The sequence below is a fragment of the Carassius auratus genome, chromosome 48 (assembly GCF_003368295.1).
Source record: "Carassius auratus strain Wakin chromosome 48, ASM336829v1, whole genome shotgun sequence".
In the NCBI taxonomy this organism is placed as follows: Eukaryota; Metazoa; Chordata; class Actinopteri; order Cypriniformes; family Cyprinidae; genus Carassius; species Carassius auratus.
In genome coordinates, this window is record NC_039290.1 from 330582 (window position 1) to 348562 (window position 17981).

The window sequence follows — 17981 nt, forward strand, 5'->3', positions numbered from 1 at the left end:
ACATAGTGTGTGGATTTTTTTTTTTTTTTTTTTTACCTTGAACCGTATAAACACATTTCATTACAGAAAACACACAAAATAATGTTCTTTTAGCAATATAACGTTACCCCTTTAATGAAATGTTAGGGTTATATAAAATTAAAACGTTACAAACTAACATAATTTATACAGCGTAAAAAAAATTTGTGTTATACAGTATTTCACATTTGAAGGTTTTTTTTTTTTATTTTTTTTTATTTTTTTTTTTTTTACAAATAGGGGTTGTTTCTTCAGTAGGGATTGTATTTTTCATCTTATGTTGTTAAATTAATGTTTGTTGCATTATTTCAGTATCATGTGTTACCGTGATGGTGTTCAGTGTTTGTGTGAATGACAAATACATATTGCCTAAATAAAGAGAGGAAGTGAGAGTGGATACAAGAACGACAAAGTGATTGACTGTCTTAGAGAGAGAGAGAGAGAGAGAGAGAGAGAGAGAGATGTCCGCGCGCGCATCTGTGGCAGCTCGTCACATCTCTGTTACACTGCTTGGAGTAACGCTCAGTCGGCTAATGAGACTCCAGAGGATGATATAAGGGTTTGCAGACTTCAACAGGTGGCGGGTTTAGGGTTCGAGTCTCGGGAAGCATGAGCGCGGATTGTTCGGGATATTACAACGCGGAGAACGTGTTTGTCAGCGGCTTCACGTGCCCCAAACACGACAGCGACTCGCTCGCGATCTTCTGCTGCGGGTTCAATGACGTCAAATACTGCTGCGACGACCCCAACAGCTTTTTCCCTTATGAGTATGGATATATGTGGTGGCTCAGGTAAGACACCGAGATTGTGTGTATTTTGTTACTGATACTTAATTTAAAACCATTATTGTACTGTATATTAAATATAGTTGCTCTTTAAACTTTAAAGTCACCGCGTAAGGAAAAACGTAATACGACAAAGTTTGTGTTTTTGTTTGTTGAAAGAATAATGGTAGCCTACATTTTTATAAAAAAAATAGTTTAAAAACACTTTATCATCTAATTAATCTAAATAATAAACTAAAGCTCGTTTTTTTTTAGTATTTAAAATTAAAATGTGCTCTTAATGCATTCATTAAATATTCTTTTCTTGAACACATAGGAAGATAAATATGTTCCATTCAACACAACACAAAACAGTGGTAATTTATAATGTCAAGCTCAGAAAAAGACAAATTAAAAATGCTCATGCTATATTTCAAGCCTTTTAAGGCCATATGATATTTGGAGTAAAACTTGTCAGTCTCATTCATTCATGTCTTCATTATCCACAGCATGATTTTCAGAGAAAACTGACTAAATAATGAGACTTGTTCTCTTCATCGCACACAGCTTTTTGTATGGCTTCAGAAGCCATTTTACAAGTGCATAATAGTTATTTCTTGACAGTATATGAATTCACTTGTTATACGGATAATAATTATTCTGCAAAACAAAGAAAAATAAAGATAAATGCAGTGTTTCCCAGAGCTATGATGAAAAACAATACAGATCTTCTCAAGACAAACATTGTTTGATATAAAAAATAAAAAAAACATATTGACAAACGAACACTGAGGTGGAAAAATGTTAGTGCAAAAGGTAGTGAAGAAAAAGCAGTAAAACAGAAAAAAGTTTTCCAGAGAAGCTGAGAAACTGACATTGTAATCTGCTTCTCAGGTAAACTAATCTTGTTTTAAGCATGTTTAGATTTTTTTTAAGAACAGGATTTTTCAGACAATATGTGCTCATGCCTTAATTAAATACAATATTTCCAGTGAAATTCAAAACACAACAGATCTTCACAAGACAACCTCTTTATAATTGTTTTAAATGTAAGCATGTACACATAAGGAAAATGAACAGCAAAGAAGAATATAATATCCCCTAGATGCTGAGAAATTGTATATATATTGCTTAGTAAGCCATATAATAGAATAGCATTACAGGGTACAACAAGAGGTCTTCATCAAGGTTCATCAGAGGTGATGTGATGTGCCATTAATCTCAGCAAAAAGTTTCTGTTTAGTGGTACGATCACACTCCAGGTCTTAATTCGATGATCACTTTCTTCACTTAATAATGATCTCACAAGGCTTGAAGAAATGCTGTCATGGAACATGCATCAATTTATTAACTCCAGAGCATTGACTTACCGATTAAACTGTATTGAAATGAGTCAATAATTCATACAAATTGTTTCACTTATCGATGTCAGTAGTCAGAATAAAAGTTTAAGGTGCAATAACTGCATGAATATAGTCAACATCCATTCTTATGTAAACTGTTACAGTAACTTTAAAGCTGCAATTTATGTCACAAATGGCAGAAATCAAGTCAATTTACCCTTATTTATTAAGTGCCTTATAAAATACAGATTCTGACAGCAGCGTTAAACTGGAAAAAGTGTTTTGATAATAGGAAGACGGTAGTAAACAGTCACTTCTTCAGTTAAAAATGTTCGGATAAGAAATGTGTAATTCTTGAATATTCTGATGAGGGATGATGATAAGGACAACAATTTGCATTCATTGTAAATATTCATGAATCTCACAATTCCTGTTGAAAACATGTTGATTTCACCCCAAAAATCTTTTTTTTTTTTTTTTTTTGCATTGTGCAATTAGTAACATGACTTAATCACATCCCCTTTAAATCTTCATGACTTCAATGCAAAATTTATCATTCTCCATTTGTCATGCAAAACAAAATGTAGGCCTAATTTCCATTTTTATTTTTATTTCTGGGTGAAAAATTATCTGAATGTGTTTCTGCGAGGCTTCGGTCATGCTTTTTTGCAATTAAAATATATATTCTCAGTGATACAAGGCCAAAATATTCTGCTTTGTAATCTTAATGAACACAGAGATGCAGTATCTTTCCTCTCACTCATGCTCAATTAAAACTGTCTAGTGCTGCTTTTTGTGGCTGCTACTGATCTTCAGGTGTTAGGTCAAGTCATCTTCATCGCTCTCAAAGGGAACTCAATGATGACTCTTTTCTTCATGTTTCAGCGTGACATGACATTTAACAGCAGGACATTTCAGAGAAGTCTGTAGGCACTCTGTAAAGATGATTCACATACAGGAGGTTGCTCATGCTGCCCTCTTAGAGTTTTATAGAGTCTTAAGAGAGTGTGATGAGGACCTTAATCTCTGATCCATAGAAATAAAGGTTCCAAATGGAATTCTTCGCAGCAATGCTCAATTAAAAAGGCCATGGATCTAAGTTTTGATGGTGCAGAAATGACACACTTTAATGAGTGATGCACTGTTAATATGTCTCTTTATTGGTTGTCTAAATGACCCACCAAAATATTCTGCTTCGTAATCTTAATGAACACAGAGATTTATCTTTTCTCTCACTCAGTGCTCAATTAAAACTGCCATGGATATAAGTTTTGATGGTGCAGAATCAATTCACTATTAATTTGTCACTTTATTAGTGAAGTTGTCTAAAATACCCATCGCAGCTATTTAATTACAATTTCTCTAAAGGTGAGCTCCGCTGATCAGGAAACGTTTACATTCCAAATAATGTGAAAGAGACGGTTCTAGACCCTTTTTTAAGTGGGCTTCAGCTGTCATCTCAGCCCCCCTGAAACTATGATCAGCTATCTGAACAACTGGGCTAGTGCTGCTTCCTCAAGAAAGTGTACCATTCTCATGTGTTTTACGCTTGTCAATTTAAACATTTAAGTGCTTTTAAATAGGGATGTAATGATACAAATATGTGAGGTTTCAAATTGGTTGAGATGCTAAACAAATCGTGATTCAATTAGGGGTAGGAGTTTATATGAATGTATGTCTGAGGGTAACTTACTGTGTTTTGAAAAGTTTAGATGGTATTTTTTCTTTTCATCTTGCCTTTGTAAAATGCACATTAAAGTTCATAAGTGCAGCCATGCTTTGTTTACAGCGGTAACCAAGGAAACACTTTAAGTGCCAGCTGCTGGCAGAGAGTGAACCTGCGTCTCGTTCAGCTCATCCGCTGTTTCTGTTTCATGCAGATATTTTTATATAACATGAAACTGAATTCAAATCGTTCAGTTTTTTGCTGCAAATTTCAAAGTCATACAGTCTAATTTAGATTATAATCTGCTCATGTTGCTTGTATGCAGCATCTTTGTTTGGATCATGATTAAAGTGGTCATATGATGCTTTTTTTAAAAAAATCATTATTTTGTATATTTGGTGTACCATGCTTTAATGTTCAAAAAACACATTATTTTTCAAATACTGTACATTATTGTAGGTCCTCTATGCCCCGCCTCTCTCAAACGCGTCATTTTCTACAAAGTCCCTCCTTCTGACAAGCTTCTGTTGTAAGTAAACTTAAAGATTCTTAATGCATCTACTTTCAGAAGGCCAAATAAAGTGCTTTTGCTTTTTTCCCTGACATGACAGCTTAAACACTGTGTTACTGAAACCACGCCTTCTTTCTTTGCGTGAACATTTGGGCGGAATTACGCAAATATTTCCACATAGTGACGTAAACATGTGGGGGTGTGTTTGAACAGGACTTTTTAAGCTTTCTCTTTGGATTTGAGACTTTTTGGATTTGAGAAGTTTTTGCAACTTTACAGATCTTTTTCATGCACCAAGAGCTTGTAACACACCAAAGAGAAAAGAGAAATATGAAATCGTATCATACGACCCCTTTAAAATCCATTGGATGCCTCTAAATTTAAAAGGAATTTAGATTTTGGGCTTGTTTTCAAATTTCAGTTTAGTTTTGTTATTTACATTTTACATTATATTTAAATTGTGTTATTTAGCAGATGCTTTTATCAAAAGCAGCTTACAAATGAGGACAATAGAAGCAATCAAAACCAACAAAAGAGCAATGATATGCAAGTGCTAGATTAATATAATATTATAGTGTTATATTTCAATTTCACAAAGAAGCATGCAGCTTTTTGTCCAAGCAATATAAAAAGTACACATTTAATTTATAATTTGTCTTAAATCTCCTTTTGTTTTATATATATATATATATAGTGAATGGAATTCTGAAATCAAAATCGTGAATCAAATCGTGAGTTGAGTGAATCGTTACATCCCGAATTTTAAGCCATTCAAGCACAAGACAGCATGAAAGAGATCTCAATGTGGCACACACACTTAGAAAATATCAGATGTAAGTCAATATAACAGATCTGTGCATTTGTAATGTTAATAATGTTTACCAAACAACTAAAGAAAAAAGGAGAATCACTCACTTCTCTTGTCTTTACTAAGTAATGTTAAATAAATTTACTTCATAGGGTAATAGAGGTTTCACATGCACTGTTAAGTTTACTTAGGTAATTTGTGTCTAATGGTCTCTCTAGGATGAGATGCTAGAACTGTCCCTGATGTGAACCATCCATTAACATTCATTGATTTATGTAAGAACTCATTTGCTGTTTTCAAAGCTCCAATTAATTTGCTCTCCGGCATGCAGAAGTGATGCAAAAATTGTTTGCGTTTTCAACCCCATGATCTTGTGGGGGAGGAGAAGAATGTTCGAAGGGAGTTGTTTTAATATGTAAAAACATCCAACCAAATTGTTGAAAGTAATGATTGTCTTTTATTCCAATCACATAATGGGTTTTTTGAAGTCAGAAATATGCAAATGTGTTTTGTGTGTGTACTGTATGTGTATGGCAAAACGGGTATGATTTTATTAGATATCTTTTCTGTTCAGCGTAAGTGTCTGACTAATTATTTATACATATATAGATGACACATAGCTAAATAGATAGATATGGAAGATATTATGTAAAATAAAAAAAAATTATATATACCACCAAGAGCTTAATATATATATATATATATATATTAATAAAACATCATTTTGAAATCTAAATGCAATAATAATAATATTAATAATAATATAATGTACTTCTTGTTTTAAGCTTAAATAAGACCTAAAAACAGTTTGCCAGCAAGGTGTGTAAATGTGACTGCTGCAAGGAAGATGAAGGCAAGATGAAGATAGCAGAAACAAATAATTTTAATAGTAATCCACAGGCCGAAGAATGTCTCACACACAGTGTAACATCAACAATATCGGACAACATAAGGAACAGAACTTAGAGTACATATACTGACTCAAACAAGGAACTAATGACTAGATAAACAGAACACAGGTGAACATAATGAACTAATCAACACACGAGGGAAAACTAGGTCAGGGGAAAACTTGAGGGAAGAAACAAACTAAAAGTTTGTGGTGGTGACATGAATAAGAAAGAAAACTGCTCTTGTCAAATCATTTCTGTGGGCATTTGATATTGACACGATCCAGGTAAACTGTTTAATCTGTCTCTTTTTTTTCTCTGTCTCTTGTTCTTTAGTTTGGGAGCCCTGGTTGGTTTATCTATAGCTGCTGTTGTGCTGTTAGCATTCATCATTACTATTTGTGTGCTTTGCTACCTGTTCATTGCCACTAAACCTCGAGGGCTGGACAACGGGCTGCCTTTACGAGCACCAGGTATGAAAACAGCTTCAACAAAAGATCAATTTCTACATATGAACACATCTTCAGAGGAAAGTCCTTGAGCTCAGGACTTAATAACACACTTAGTATATTTTTAGAACCTTTGATGTGAGCCTGTTTGATGAGAGTTTGCTTTATTTGGCAAATTACATTTATATTTAGTCTTTGAGTAACAGTATTAATCTCAATTAAATTACAACGAGTGTTTGTTCACGACAGGCGTTATGCTCTTCATTAAAGTATGCACTGTATCAATAACTTTTTTTCAATTATTTTGTGCACATTATCATCAACATATTTTTTACATTCGCTAAAATTTCTATTCCATTCAACTCAAAGTAATTTGTACTAAAGTTAATTAATATGCCAAAATATTGACACAAGTTTAGTTTACAGATATTTTGCCAAAAACTGTGACTAAAGCAGAAAAAACTGTAGGATTATCATTGAACAGTCCATTTCAGTAAAGGAACCCAACACCACAGTTCAGAACCATTAGCGTGTCATAAAACACATTCATGGTGCCAAGATGGCTAAAAGAGATGTTACCCCCTTTTCCTTCTCGTGTCTGTCTAATCTCATACCAGCGACGTCAGTACAGCAGGAAAAGATTTCTCTTTGTTCCCCAAACTTAAGACCAAATGACCAGGAACCCTGTGGTGACCCCAATGCATAAATCCCCAGCCTTATCAGGAAGGATGCTAAGGCATTCCTTTGGCCCAGGATCACCAAAACCCTTAAACCATATACTTTTGTCTCCCAAAACCAACAGACTGAAATCTAACCCACTTGTGGTTTAATACAAACAATGGTCTCAAAATTGCTTCCAATAATCTGAATTGATTACAAGTATTAACCTCACACATTTCTTAAGTATAATGTATGTTTTATATAACCTGTGGAATTATTTCTGTGTGTTTAACTTTCATTACAGCCTATTCGTAGGGTTTTCTACCTCAGTTAAAGGAACTAATCATCAGAAGTTGCCTCATACATGTGTATTTGCTGTATTATGCATGCTTTATAATACTCAAGTAATTTTGTGTGTTAAACACTTATCACGGCTAAATCCTTATTTACTTCCACCTCAACTATGGGAAGTATGTAGTTTGGTAGGTACTTGATATATAAAGAACTAAACTCTCAGAAGTTTGGACACACTCGATCACGTGGACATTATGCTAATTACATGCAAGAACCGGAGAACGGGGCGTAGGCCCCGCCCAAGACAATATCTGATTGGCTGTCGCACTAAGAAGGATGGGTCAGATGGACACGCATATAACCCAATGACAAGCAGCTATGCATTGCTTTTAGCTTTGTGCCTTGCTTTTGCCCCGCTTGCAGTGACTTGAGCTCTTGCCTATGATTTGTGCTGACCTCTTCATCGTCCAGTGTGTACTCTTCAAACCACCAAGAGCTCACTCAAAACTCATCAACTCTTCCATAAGATCCTTCGTTGAACTTCGTTGAAAGAAAACCCTCTCAAGAGAAACCCTGTTGCATAGCAACCCGCAGTCCAGGAATTCTCGCGAACGAAGCGCCACCTGGCAAAGCCAACCAATCACTCGCCATCGATTGCTGTCCCTCAGAACGCATCATCGACCGACTGCCAGCCAATCAGCGCCAGAGAATCCCTCTCTAGCAACTTCGTTACAGAAGGGAAGGCATCCAAAGCCAACAAGGAGCATCGAAAATCAAGTACCCAGTATCTCCTAATTTAGGCTGAAACTGGTGCAAATCTTATTAAGAAAAGGAACTAAGATTAAATTGCTAGTAGATTGATTCTCTCAGGTTGCGGTCAAGAAATAACATCACTTTTCTCTGTCACTGTTTGAATGAATGTTTGTGTGTTTTCGTTAGTTTAGTTTGTGTGTATTAGAGTAGTTTAATAAAGTTTGTTTGATTTTACACACCAGTGTCTTGTGCTGTGTGCTTACAAGTAACTGCCTTAACCTGTTAACTGCAAATCTAATCTAATCTTGACAAACTATATATCGTTGGAAAGGTCTAAGACTCCCAAATATATATTTGACCAATATTTTTTGTTAAAAATTATGTAGGAAAAGTAATAGATTATTTTATGACAAGAGTGCACCCTCAGAAATCTACATTAAAAAAGGAGTTTTGACCTTTGTTTAAAAAAAAGACTTCCTCGTTGCCTTTTTCCCTAGCACATTTTAGAAATCATCAGAAGTTATATATCACTTGAAAACATAAAATCTCAAAATTTATCCTTTAAAACCCATTTTAATATCAGACATTGCATTACCATGTAAATGGCACATCAAAATCATGTTACAAAATGTTTTCAGTCATGAATTATAAAAATGTAGGTCTTCAAAAACGTGAGTGACAGTTAAGGGGTTAAACTGTAGATTATGTTACCTTGCTCATAATCAGTTATCATAATTTTATGATATTATTACCATAGGCCACAGGATAATATTTTGTCCAGAATTCATAAAATACCTTAACCTCAATTTATCGGTGGAGGAATAGTTGATAACATGTTAAATATTAATTCTGAATAACTTGCATACTAATTCGGTTCTTATTCACTGTAATTCAATCCCCTTTGAGTTATATTGATCTTAATTCCCTTATTAATCTTACAAAACTGTATAAATGGTGTAAGAAAAAAAGGAAAGTGACTATTTCTCACACAAGTTATAACAGCTTCCCCCTATTTATTTATGTATTTATTTTTTTGTGTGTGTGGATAATTTTGACAATGTTCACACAAAAACTGAGGTGCATGAACTCAGATCAGTGAGGTCCACAATCAGTCATTTCCAAAATAAAATAGCCAATTTGTGCTTAATAAAACATGTTGATAAAAAGATTTAATAATTAATGAATCCCTTCACACTGGTGTCTTTGCCTCAAAATTTAAACATGCTCAGATATCCCCACTACATAAGAAACACACTTTTAACCCAGCACTTTAAGAGAACTACACAATGGTATCCCTTCTTCCATTCATTGCAAAATCACTTGAACCACCAGATCCTCCTGCCAACCTTATTGGAAAAGGGCATCTCAGGAACACTCCAGTGGTTTGAGACTTACCTCTCAGACAGTTCCTTCAAGGCAACTTAGAGGGGTGAGGTGTCCAAGTCACAGCATCTAGCTAGTGGGGTGCCTCAGGGCTCTGTTCTTGGACCACTTCTCTTTTCTGTCCACATGGCATCACTAGGTTCTGTCATTCAGAAACATGGCTTTTCGTATTACTACTATGCTGATGACACCCAAATCTACCTCTCTCACCATCCTGATGATCCGACGACAGCTGCTTGCAATTCAGCATGTATAACATACATTTCTTGCTGGATGAAGGACCATCACCTTCAACTCAACAACGCCAAGACAGAACTGCTTGTGGTTTCAGCAAAAGCATCACTTCATCACAATTTCACCATCCAGCGAGGCGCATCAACCAAAACTCCTTCAAAGACAGCCAGGAACCTTGGAGTTGTGATTTATAATCAGCTGAATTTCACAGACCACATTGCTAAAACTGCCTGGTCCTGCAGATTTGTTTTGCACAACAGTAGGAAGATCAGGCAATTTCTTTCAGAATATGCTACACAAGTCCTTGTTCAAGCTTTTCTTCTGGCCAGGCAAGTTCTATCAAACCTCTACAACTAGTCCTAAATGTTTTCTGCAAGATTAGTCTTTAAAGAGTTCACGTCAGTACAACAGATATTACCATAATGTTTGCACTATTTTAAGAAATAATTATTTGCCCTGAATATGCCCTGATATTGCAGACAATTTTATCTGCAATAATGAACGCAATATTGCCTAATTGTCAGTGATCTACGGCTCTGTGTAGTAAATGCTTCTCTGTCTGAAAGCAGGTCATGGAGATTTGCTACTAATCATGGAACTGGCTTTACTGACGCGATGCGCATGACAATCACATGCAATTAATTGCACAGCCCTAGTTATGTTTTTATATATATGCTTGAAAAACAACAAAGTCGACAGCAATATTGCTAAATATGATTTATTAAAGATACTGCTATGTGAAAGTGAAAGTGAGATGACATGTCACTCTACCGATTGTCCTCACACCACAACTCTATCTCTCTCCTCTATCCATTTACCCATCTCCTTAACTCTGCCTGACCCCTATCTCGCCTAGACGGCTCATAATTATACGGCAATGGCCTATCGTAAGAGTTGACATTAACCCCAACTGCAACCTCTTCACTGTCCGACTCCATTACGAAGAGATGAGATTTCACTCTCGGTCACTTTCGGTTTTCGGAGTGTTTTTGACAGCGGAAGTAATTTTAAACTTTTTTAATTCACATTGATGATTAATATATTCACGCAAATCGAGTTCCTACACTATTTATCTACACGTTCATTCACAGGGATCTTCAACTTGAAAGATGGGCTTTAAAGTGGGTGTTCAGACAAAAATAGCTTGAAGCAGAAAAATGAGAGGAAGTCAGCACACCAGTACTCCAAAAGTGTAGACATTTACACAGACTCATTTGAGCACACCAGCTCTTCATCAGATCACCTAATTAAGTTGACATTTAAGATCCCATAAGAGCCGTTTATACTGTCATTATGAGAGATGGCAAAACAAAAGGACTTTGCTCTTGTGCCGAATCACAATGAGATCAATACGTTTGACTTGTTTATCTGATCAGTGTTTACATCGATTGCTAAGGAAAAATCAGTGATCAGTTTGTTTGTTTTTGTTTTTGAAAGTTTTTGCCAAGTGGACAGTTAAAATGTCCCATAGGACATAGAAAAAAAGTACACTTTTTAATAATATATTTTGTAATATTGGCATTGTTTTATTTTTGTACTGCAGTGTTTTTTATCATCCAGGTTTTTGAAGAGTTTTTGGTATTGAGGGAGTAATCTGGTAAATTTAAGATATAAATAATATTACTAAAAGTATTATTTTCATTCTTATTCCCTCATCTCTTTCACTTTTCGTGCAGTCTCTTAGGTCAAAGTGACCTTTAATTGCTCAACAGTGTGAATTCAAGGTATTATTTTGGTCTTTCTAGAGCAAACTCTCAAGGATTCAAAGCAGTGAAGTATGTATTGTACAAGATCACCGGTTAAACTAAAAAAACATAAAGTTTAAAGATACAGTGAACATCAAAGAAGGTTCCTCCCAGTCATTTATGAGAGTCTGCGGTGCAGAGCGATCAATTGTGCTCGAACAGGAGGCTTTTTCGTAAGACTAGAGAGACGAGCAGAATACTTGACAGCCTCCGCAGAGAGATTTTCTTGACTGCAATAACAGCACAGTATTTGCATCTGTTTAGCAGGTGCTTTTATGCAAAGTGACTTTCAAATTAGAACAATACAAGAAAAAGGGATTCACCCAAGAAAGAAAATGATGCAAGTAGTTGTCAAACAGAAAAGTAGCTGTCACATGACATCATTATTTTGCATATTTAATTATGATGTGCATTCCAGTGTCAAACCTTTGGCATTTGGATTATATTGAAAAGCATACTATTTTATATTATAATACATTTACATTATATTATTTATTGCAGTTTAGGGTCATTCATCACATTGGAAATGTGTTGCATACTGCCAAAATGAGTGCTTTTTTTTACAAGTCTGTGCGGTTACCCAGTTTTATAGTTTTATTAATATTTCAAGAGCACTTTTGAGGACATTTATTGAGCTGTTCTCTTGCATGAAATAACAACATATCATGTGTACTCTCTCAGCACTCGACAGACATGGATTTTGATTGATGTACTGATCCGTGAAAGCTTGAGGAGACACTTTGTCTTGAAGATTTCAGGATAAATCCTTGGTCTGTAGCTCAGGGTGCCATTGATCAAACATGCTAAGATAGTTAATTCAGTATCTCAATATCTCAATAACTCATCTAGCATGGATAACTCATGTTTTTGTTTAGGGACTATATGGTCTTTTTATTACAAATTATAAAGCCTTGCAAATGAGCTCCTGCTGGCATGCATGACAACATTTGAGCATATAAATATTAAAAGGCTGTTTCACCTTTTACGCCTTGTATTATAAATTCTGAAATGTCCCAAGAGAGCTCTGCAAAAAAGCTCTTGATAATGCATCATAATGCCCAGATACATATTTAACACACACACACACACACACACACACACACACACACACACAATAGTCCATGCAACTCAAACTGGGAAAATATCACACTGAGTCTTTATAAGGTGTTGCTATAGTTCAGAAACGTTCTCAGTGTGAGATTTCTCCATGCAGTATTAAAGGCTTTTATGTGTGTGTGTGTGTGTGTGTGTGTGTGTGTGTTATCTTTAAAAGCAGTGACGCATTACAGACTATTCTGAGTGTCTTGGACTACTGTGATTATACTGAGCTGTTATTACTAATTAAAACATTACTTATAAACATCATAAACCATCAATCATTAATTTAAATAAATATAAAATATAAATATAAAAAAATGATAACAAAAATGGTGCCTTGGTAACTAACTGAATGACTAAAACTAAAATAAAAATATATTAATTAATTATAATTAAAATGAAAACCTAAGTGAAGTGAAGTGAAGTGAAGTGAAGTGACATTCAGCCAAGTATGGTGACCCATACTCAGAATTCACTTCACTAAAGCTAATTATAAAACTAATATATTATATATCTATAAAAAACTGAACCAAAAAATTCTGTAATTTTAAGTGAAATTAAGATGAAGTACTAAAATTACTAAAATAAAAAGCTAAATAGAAATATTAAAAATCAAAAAATTAATAAAAAAGACACAAACCTTAATTATTAAGACTTAAACTAAAAGTAAAATGTAAACTAAAAATAAAAGCTAATTTTAAATATTAAATATTAAATACAATACTACTCCACAAAACCACAATGTAATTATGAAAACTTAAATCAAAATTAAAATAATAAAAATTTTTGTATAAATACTAAAATGGAATATAAAAAAACTGATACAAAAAAAATTTAATAAATAAAATTTGCCTTGGCAACCAAATAATAATAAAAAAAAATACAAAAATTAATAAAACTAAAAAATGTCAAAGCACAAAGTGTAATTATTAAAACATAAAATTAAAATAAAAATTAAAAATATAAAATAAAAGCAAAAAAAAAAAAAAAAACAATAACGTAATGGATTATAAATAATAATCAAATAAAACTGGTCTTAAATCGAAAATCCCTTACCTCCAGGAGGTATTTACAGTTTTGTTTGACCCCATCATGCATGCAATTTTTATAGTTGTACGTCCTTCAGTATTTCAATGCATTCTTGTGTTCACCAGTGTGTTTTGCACAGACAAGCAGCAGAAAACTCTTCATAAAAATGTCTAATGTGTTTCTGTTGTGTGTTTCTCAGGATCTGGGCCCAGTCCTCAGGAGGGTCCGAGTCAACCGAGTGCCCCTTCAGGACCACAGGGTTTCCGCAAGCATTTCCAAAGGGCAAAACTAGACTGTGACAACCAGCCCCCCGACCCGGACCGCCTGTTCCAGCGCTGCTTCATGGCCACGGTCACCACCATCAACGTCGAAGGACCTTCATAAAGCCCTGGAGCCACAAACACGACATGAACAACATCACCCAGGAGTCTTTTCATCGGCTCTATCCAACCAACATGTGACTGATGTAACAATTTGAACCATAGAAAGAGTGTGGAATTGAAATCTCCCCCGTTTTGGCCTCAACAAACTCTCAGTTTTTGGAGACTGAAATCAATGACGGATTGCCTCAATGTTACAAATCCTGTTTGTTTGCATTTTTGATGCAAGAAACATTCAAGCGTTTACATTCATCAAGACTTCTGTAGGCTGAACCAAAGACAGAACTGAACTCTGGGTCATAGCATTAAATCATGTTGGGTATTAAATATTATCTGACCTAAAATAAACATGGCATGAAAGTATAAGTATATACTTTTTTTGTAGCTTTTAGTTTTTAAATCAACAGCTACAAAAAAGAACTAGGTCCAAATGAACTAACTATATTACTATGTGATGTTCACATTTTTATTTGTTGTTTAATTAATTTGTTTTTGTTTCATTTTTACACATCAGAATTTGTCACTTTAAAACTGTATTTTCATAACAGGGTTGCAGAATATGCAGACAAAGTTGACAACTACATTTTCTTAAGGTTAAGCACCACTTTTTGTCAAAAAGATCAGTAATTGACTTTTTTTTATATTGTTTTTATTTTATATTTGCAAGCTTTATTTTTAACTCTGTGTTAATGCAAAGTGCCAGAACCAAATTTTGCACCAATCATTATTGTCTCAGTAATATATTTTTTTTAAAAGTTGGTATTTATTTTCTACAAACTATTACTGTGGTCGTCCTTTTAAAAGCCACCAATATTTATTTTTAAATTTCTAATATTATCATTTAGGGGTAAGGTGCAAAATTTTACCTTTTTGAGTGCTCTCATAAAAAAAAGGTACAAAAGCTGTTTTTGAGGCAGTACCCTTTCAAAAAGTAGACATAAAAAACACTGGGTTACAAAAAACATAATTTGGGATATTAAATAGTAAATAGGACAGAACACATGTAAACTTTTATATTTTAAATTTAGCATTATGGATTGATTCACCTGTAATAATGATTTTAGATCAAATAAACTGTACACAAAGCTGTATTTTACCAAAGAAATGCATCAGTTTGATGGCACAAAAACTACCCAAAACACTGAAAAAATGAACCGAAAAATGCTCAACCCAGCATTTGAGTTGCAACAATAACCAAGGATTTTAACCTCTGAAGGGTGCATGTAAGTACCATAAAGGTACATAATAGTGTAGTGTATTATTACATTCATGGTACACATTTGTACCTTTCAAAAAGATGCGTCCCCAGTGAGAGATTTTGTACCTTTTATTTTTTTTCTGAGTGTACTGTATAATAACCGCTCGCTCTTTTTTTGAGTGGCAAGGAAATGCTTGAAAAGTCATTGGCTTTCTGTTTTTATGAATTGTTGTGTGTTTTCTGCTGAAGGCCGAAGCTGCACTGAAGTCTACTTTGTAAGCCATTTGGTTATCTGTTATTTACTTCAGATCTTCAGGGTTGCAACTTTGACCTATTGATTTGATTACAATTCTCTGTGCTCCAAAACTTAATGTACCGTTGAAGATTGCTGTGTTTCCAAAGAGCTGCATGACTCATTGATCTTTCATTGACGTGTGTTTGTTTGGAGCTGCTGTTGTCTGTAATGTTTCATGATGCTTTCTGTGTTTTTGCTAATATATGCCTTGTCAGTAAATAAATGTGCATCTGATTCAACAGCGACCGCAGGACATCAAGATGCCATTCAAGTTCAAGTTCTCTGAGCTTTAAAATTTAATCACATTAATTGTTTATTACATCAAAGACTGCTCATTCAAGAGCACATCCCAGATCAACACCAGTTAATGCATCCTGAGAAATCCTCGCTCAAACCATTAAATGTATTTTTATCCCCTTCTTGTTTGAATGTAATGGTTATCTCAAGTCAGTGTACTGCATTGAGTCGCTCTTTTAACGCATTCTCCACATACATGCTCAAAGTGGTTAAACTAGTAGTTATAGGACACTCAAAAGACTCAAATTGCACACTTGAAGCAGTTTATTTGTTCTCATGCCATCCACTTATGATGTTAGTGAAGGTTTCTTGCCTCATACACTGCTCATTTAGTTTTGCACTACAATTGTACACTTTTTTTTCTAACCTTTAAAGCTAAACCCGGTGTTTTTTATGTACTGTACCTTTAAGACTTTATGTAAATGGCCTCAGTTTTGATTGGCTTACCTCGTGAAACAAATAACTGCAGGCTGCAGATTTGCTCTAATACGCTAAAAATCATTGATACATGCTTATTCAATGTTGTAAATGAACTGAAGATTATTATAGTGTTATTATATAGTGTTTAAAGCTGCAGTAGGTAACTTTTGTAAAAATATATTTTTACATATTTGTTAAACCTGTCATTATGTCCTGACAGTAGAATATGAGACAGATAATCTGTGAAAAAAATCAAGCTCCTCTGGCTCCTCCCAGTGTCCTATTGCCATTTGCAGAAATATATCACTCCCGGTAAAAAATAACCAATCAGAGCTGCGGTCCGTAACTTTGTTTGTGTTCAAAATGTAAAAACATTTATATAATAAGTGAGAACACCATGAATCCATTTTCCAAACCTTGTTTTTAGCTTGTACTGAATCACTTGGGTGCACCTATAATAAGTGTTTATATTCGGACTATTTTAGATTGCTTCGGGGGCACCGCGGCGGAGTAACCCAGTATCGTTGTGATTCTTCATAGACATAAACAGAGAGAAGTAGTTCCGACTACGATGTTCTTCCGCAAGACGCAAGCAGTTCTGTTTATTAACCGCTAGAGCGTCAAAAGTTCCCTACCGCAGCTTTATGCAAATAAATAAATACAAATAAAATATAGGAAGAAAGTAAGAAGGATTTATGGAAAATAAATTATAAAAAGCTTTTATCTTAGCTTGATGCAATATTTTTCTTTGTAACATACTAAAATAACTAAAAATAAAACTGAAATGAAAAGTTTATATATATATATAAAATAGTATCTCAATCATACTCAAATGAAATCATAGTAGGTTTTACAAGAAAAATTTAATTTTTGCTGTTTCTTTGCTAGAAATGTATGTTTTGTTTGTTCAATCCTTTCTTATAAAAGAGGAAAAAAAATTCCCCATGCATTTGATTAAACTGTACACCTCAAAGAAAATCTCACAACATTCAGAGGTATATAGAAATGAATACATATACATACATATGTGTAGCATACCAAATCATATCATGAATTTTCTAATAGCTGAATTAATACACAGTCAGTTTCTCCTCTCGTACACCTGCATGACCAAGTGTTATATTAACATGTCAAGCACATGGCTCTGAAACGGGAAGTGTGTGTGAAGCGAGCTATGGCAGGTCCGAAGGCAGACAAGATATTGATTCAGGTCCTTGACTTTTTGGGTTTAGAGAGACTTAAAACAAATGATTGACTTGGCTTTATTGCAGTGAAAAGTTCTTATTTTTATCTTGTTTTAAAACCCTGGAAGGATTTATTTCTGGTTGATGGTTCATCTTATCTTTGAACTGCTAGAAAGAAAGATTGAACTTTCTTGTCACAAATACAGCACACATGGTCTACCGCTTAAAAACAATTACTTACATGTATTTTTTTTTTACTGCAGATCATTAAATGTTAAAATATTTAATATTTTATCATCTTTAGAGAAACCTTCATTCATCAACATGAAATTCACTATAACATAATATACATGTTTTATACACTTTATTTAGTTAGTTTAGTTTAGTTCATTTTATTGATCGAAAAAATAAAATCAAATAAAAATGAGTGTTTTAAATTGTGTTTTCATAACAGGGTTGCAAAAATTGCAACAGTTACACAATTAAAACCAGAGGGTATTTTCTAAAAGTTAAGCACCTTTTTATCATTTTATTAAAATAGAGCAAGGAATAGTAATTTGTC

General features: G+C 34.2%; 1 protein-coding gene across 1 annotated transcript; it reads left to right on the top strand.

The window, feature by feature from the left end:
* The first annotated feature begins 491 nt into the window (after window positions 1-491).
* On the top strand, window positions 492-15353 carry LOC113065405 (protein shisa-like-2A). Its single transcript, XM_026236619.1, has 3 exons — window positions 492-809; window positions 6337-6473; window positions 13845-15353. The coding sequence occupies exons 1-3, from the start codon at window positions 628-630 to the stop codon at window positions 14027-14029; spliced, it is 504 nt and encodes a 167-aa protein (XP_026092404.1). The 5' UTR covers window positions 492-627; the 3' UTR covers window positions 14030-15353.
* Window positions 15354-17981: the final 2628 nt, after the last annotated feature.

Excerpts from the sequence above, each read along its gene's own strand:
- LOC113065405 (XM_026236619.1), top strand. The coding sequence starts at position 628 with ATGAGCGCGGATTGTTCGGGATATTACAACGCGGAGAACGTGTTTGTC. Across the intron at positions 810-6,336 it reads GGATATATGTGGTGGCTCAG|TTTGGGAGCCCTGGTTGGTT; the intron begins GTAAGACACCGA and ends CTTGTTCTTTAG. Across the intron at positions 6,474-13,844 it reads GCTGCCTTTACGAGCACCAG|GATCTGGGCCCAGTCCTCAG; the intron begins GTATGAAAACAG and ends TGTGTTTCTCAG.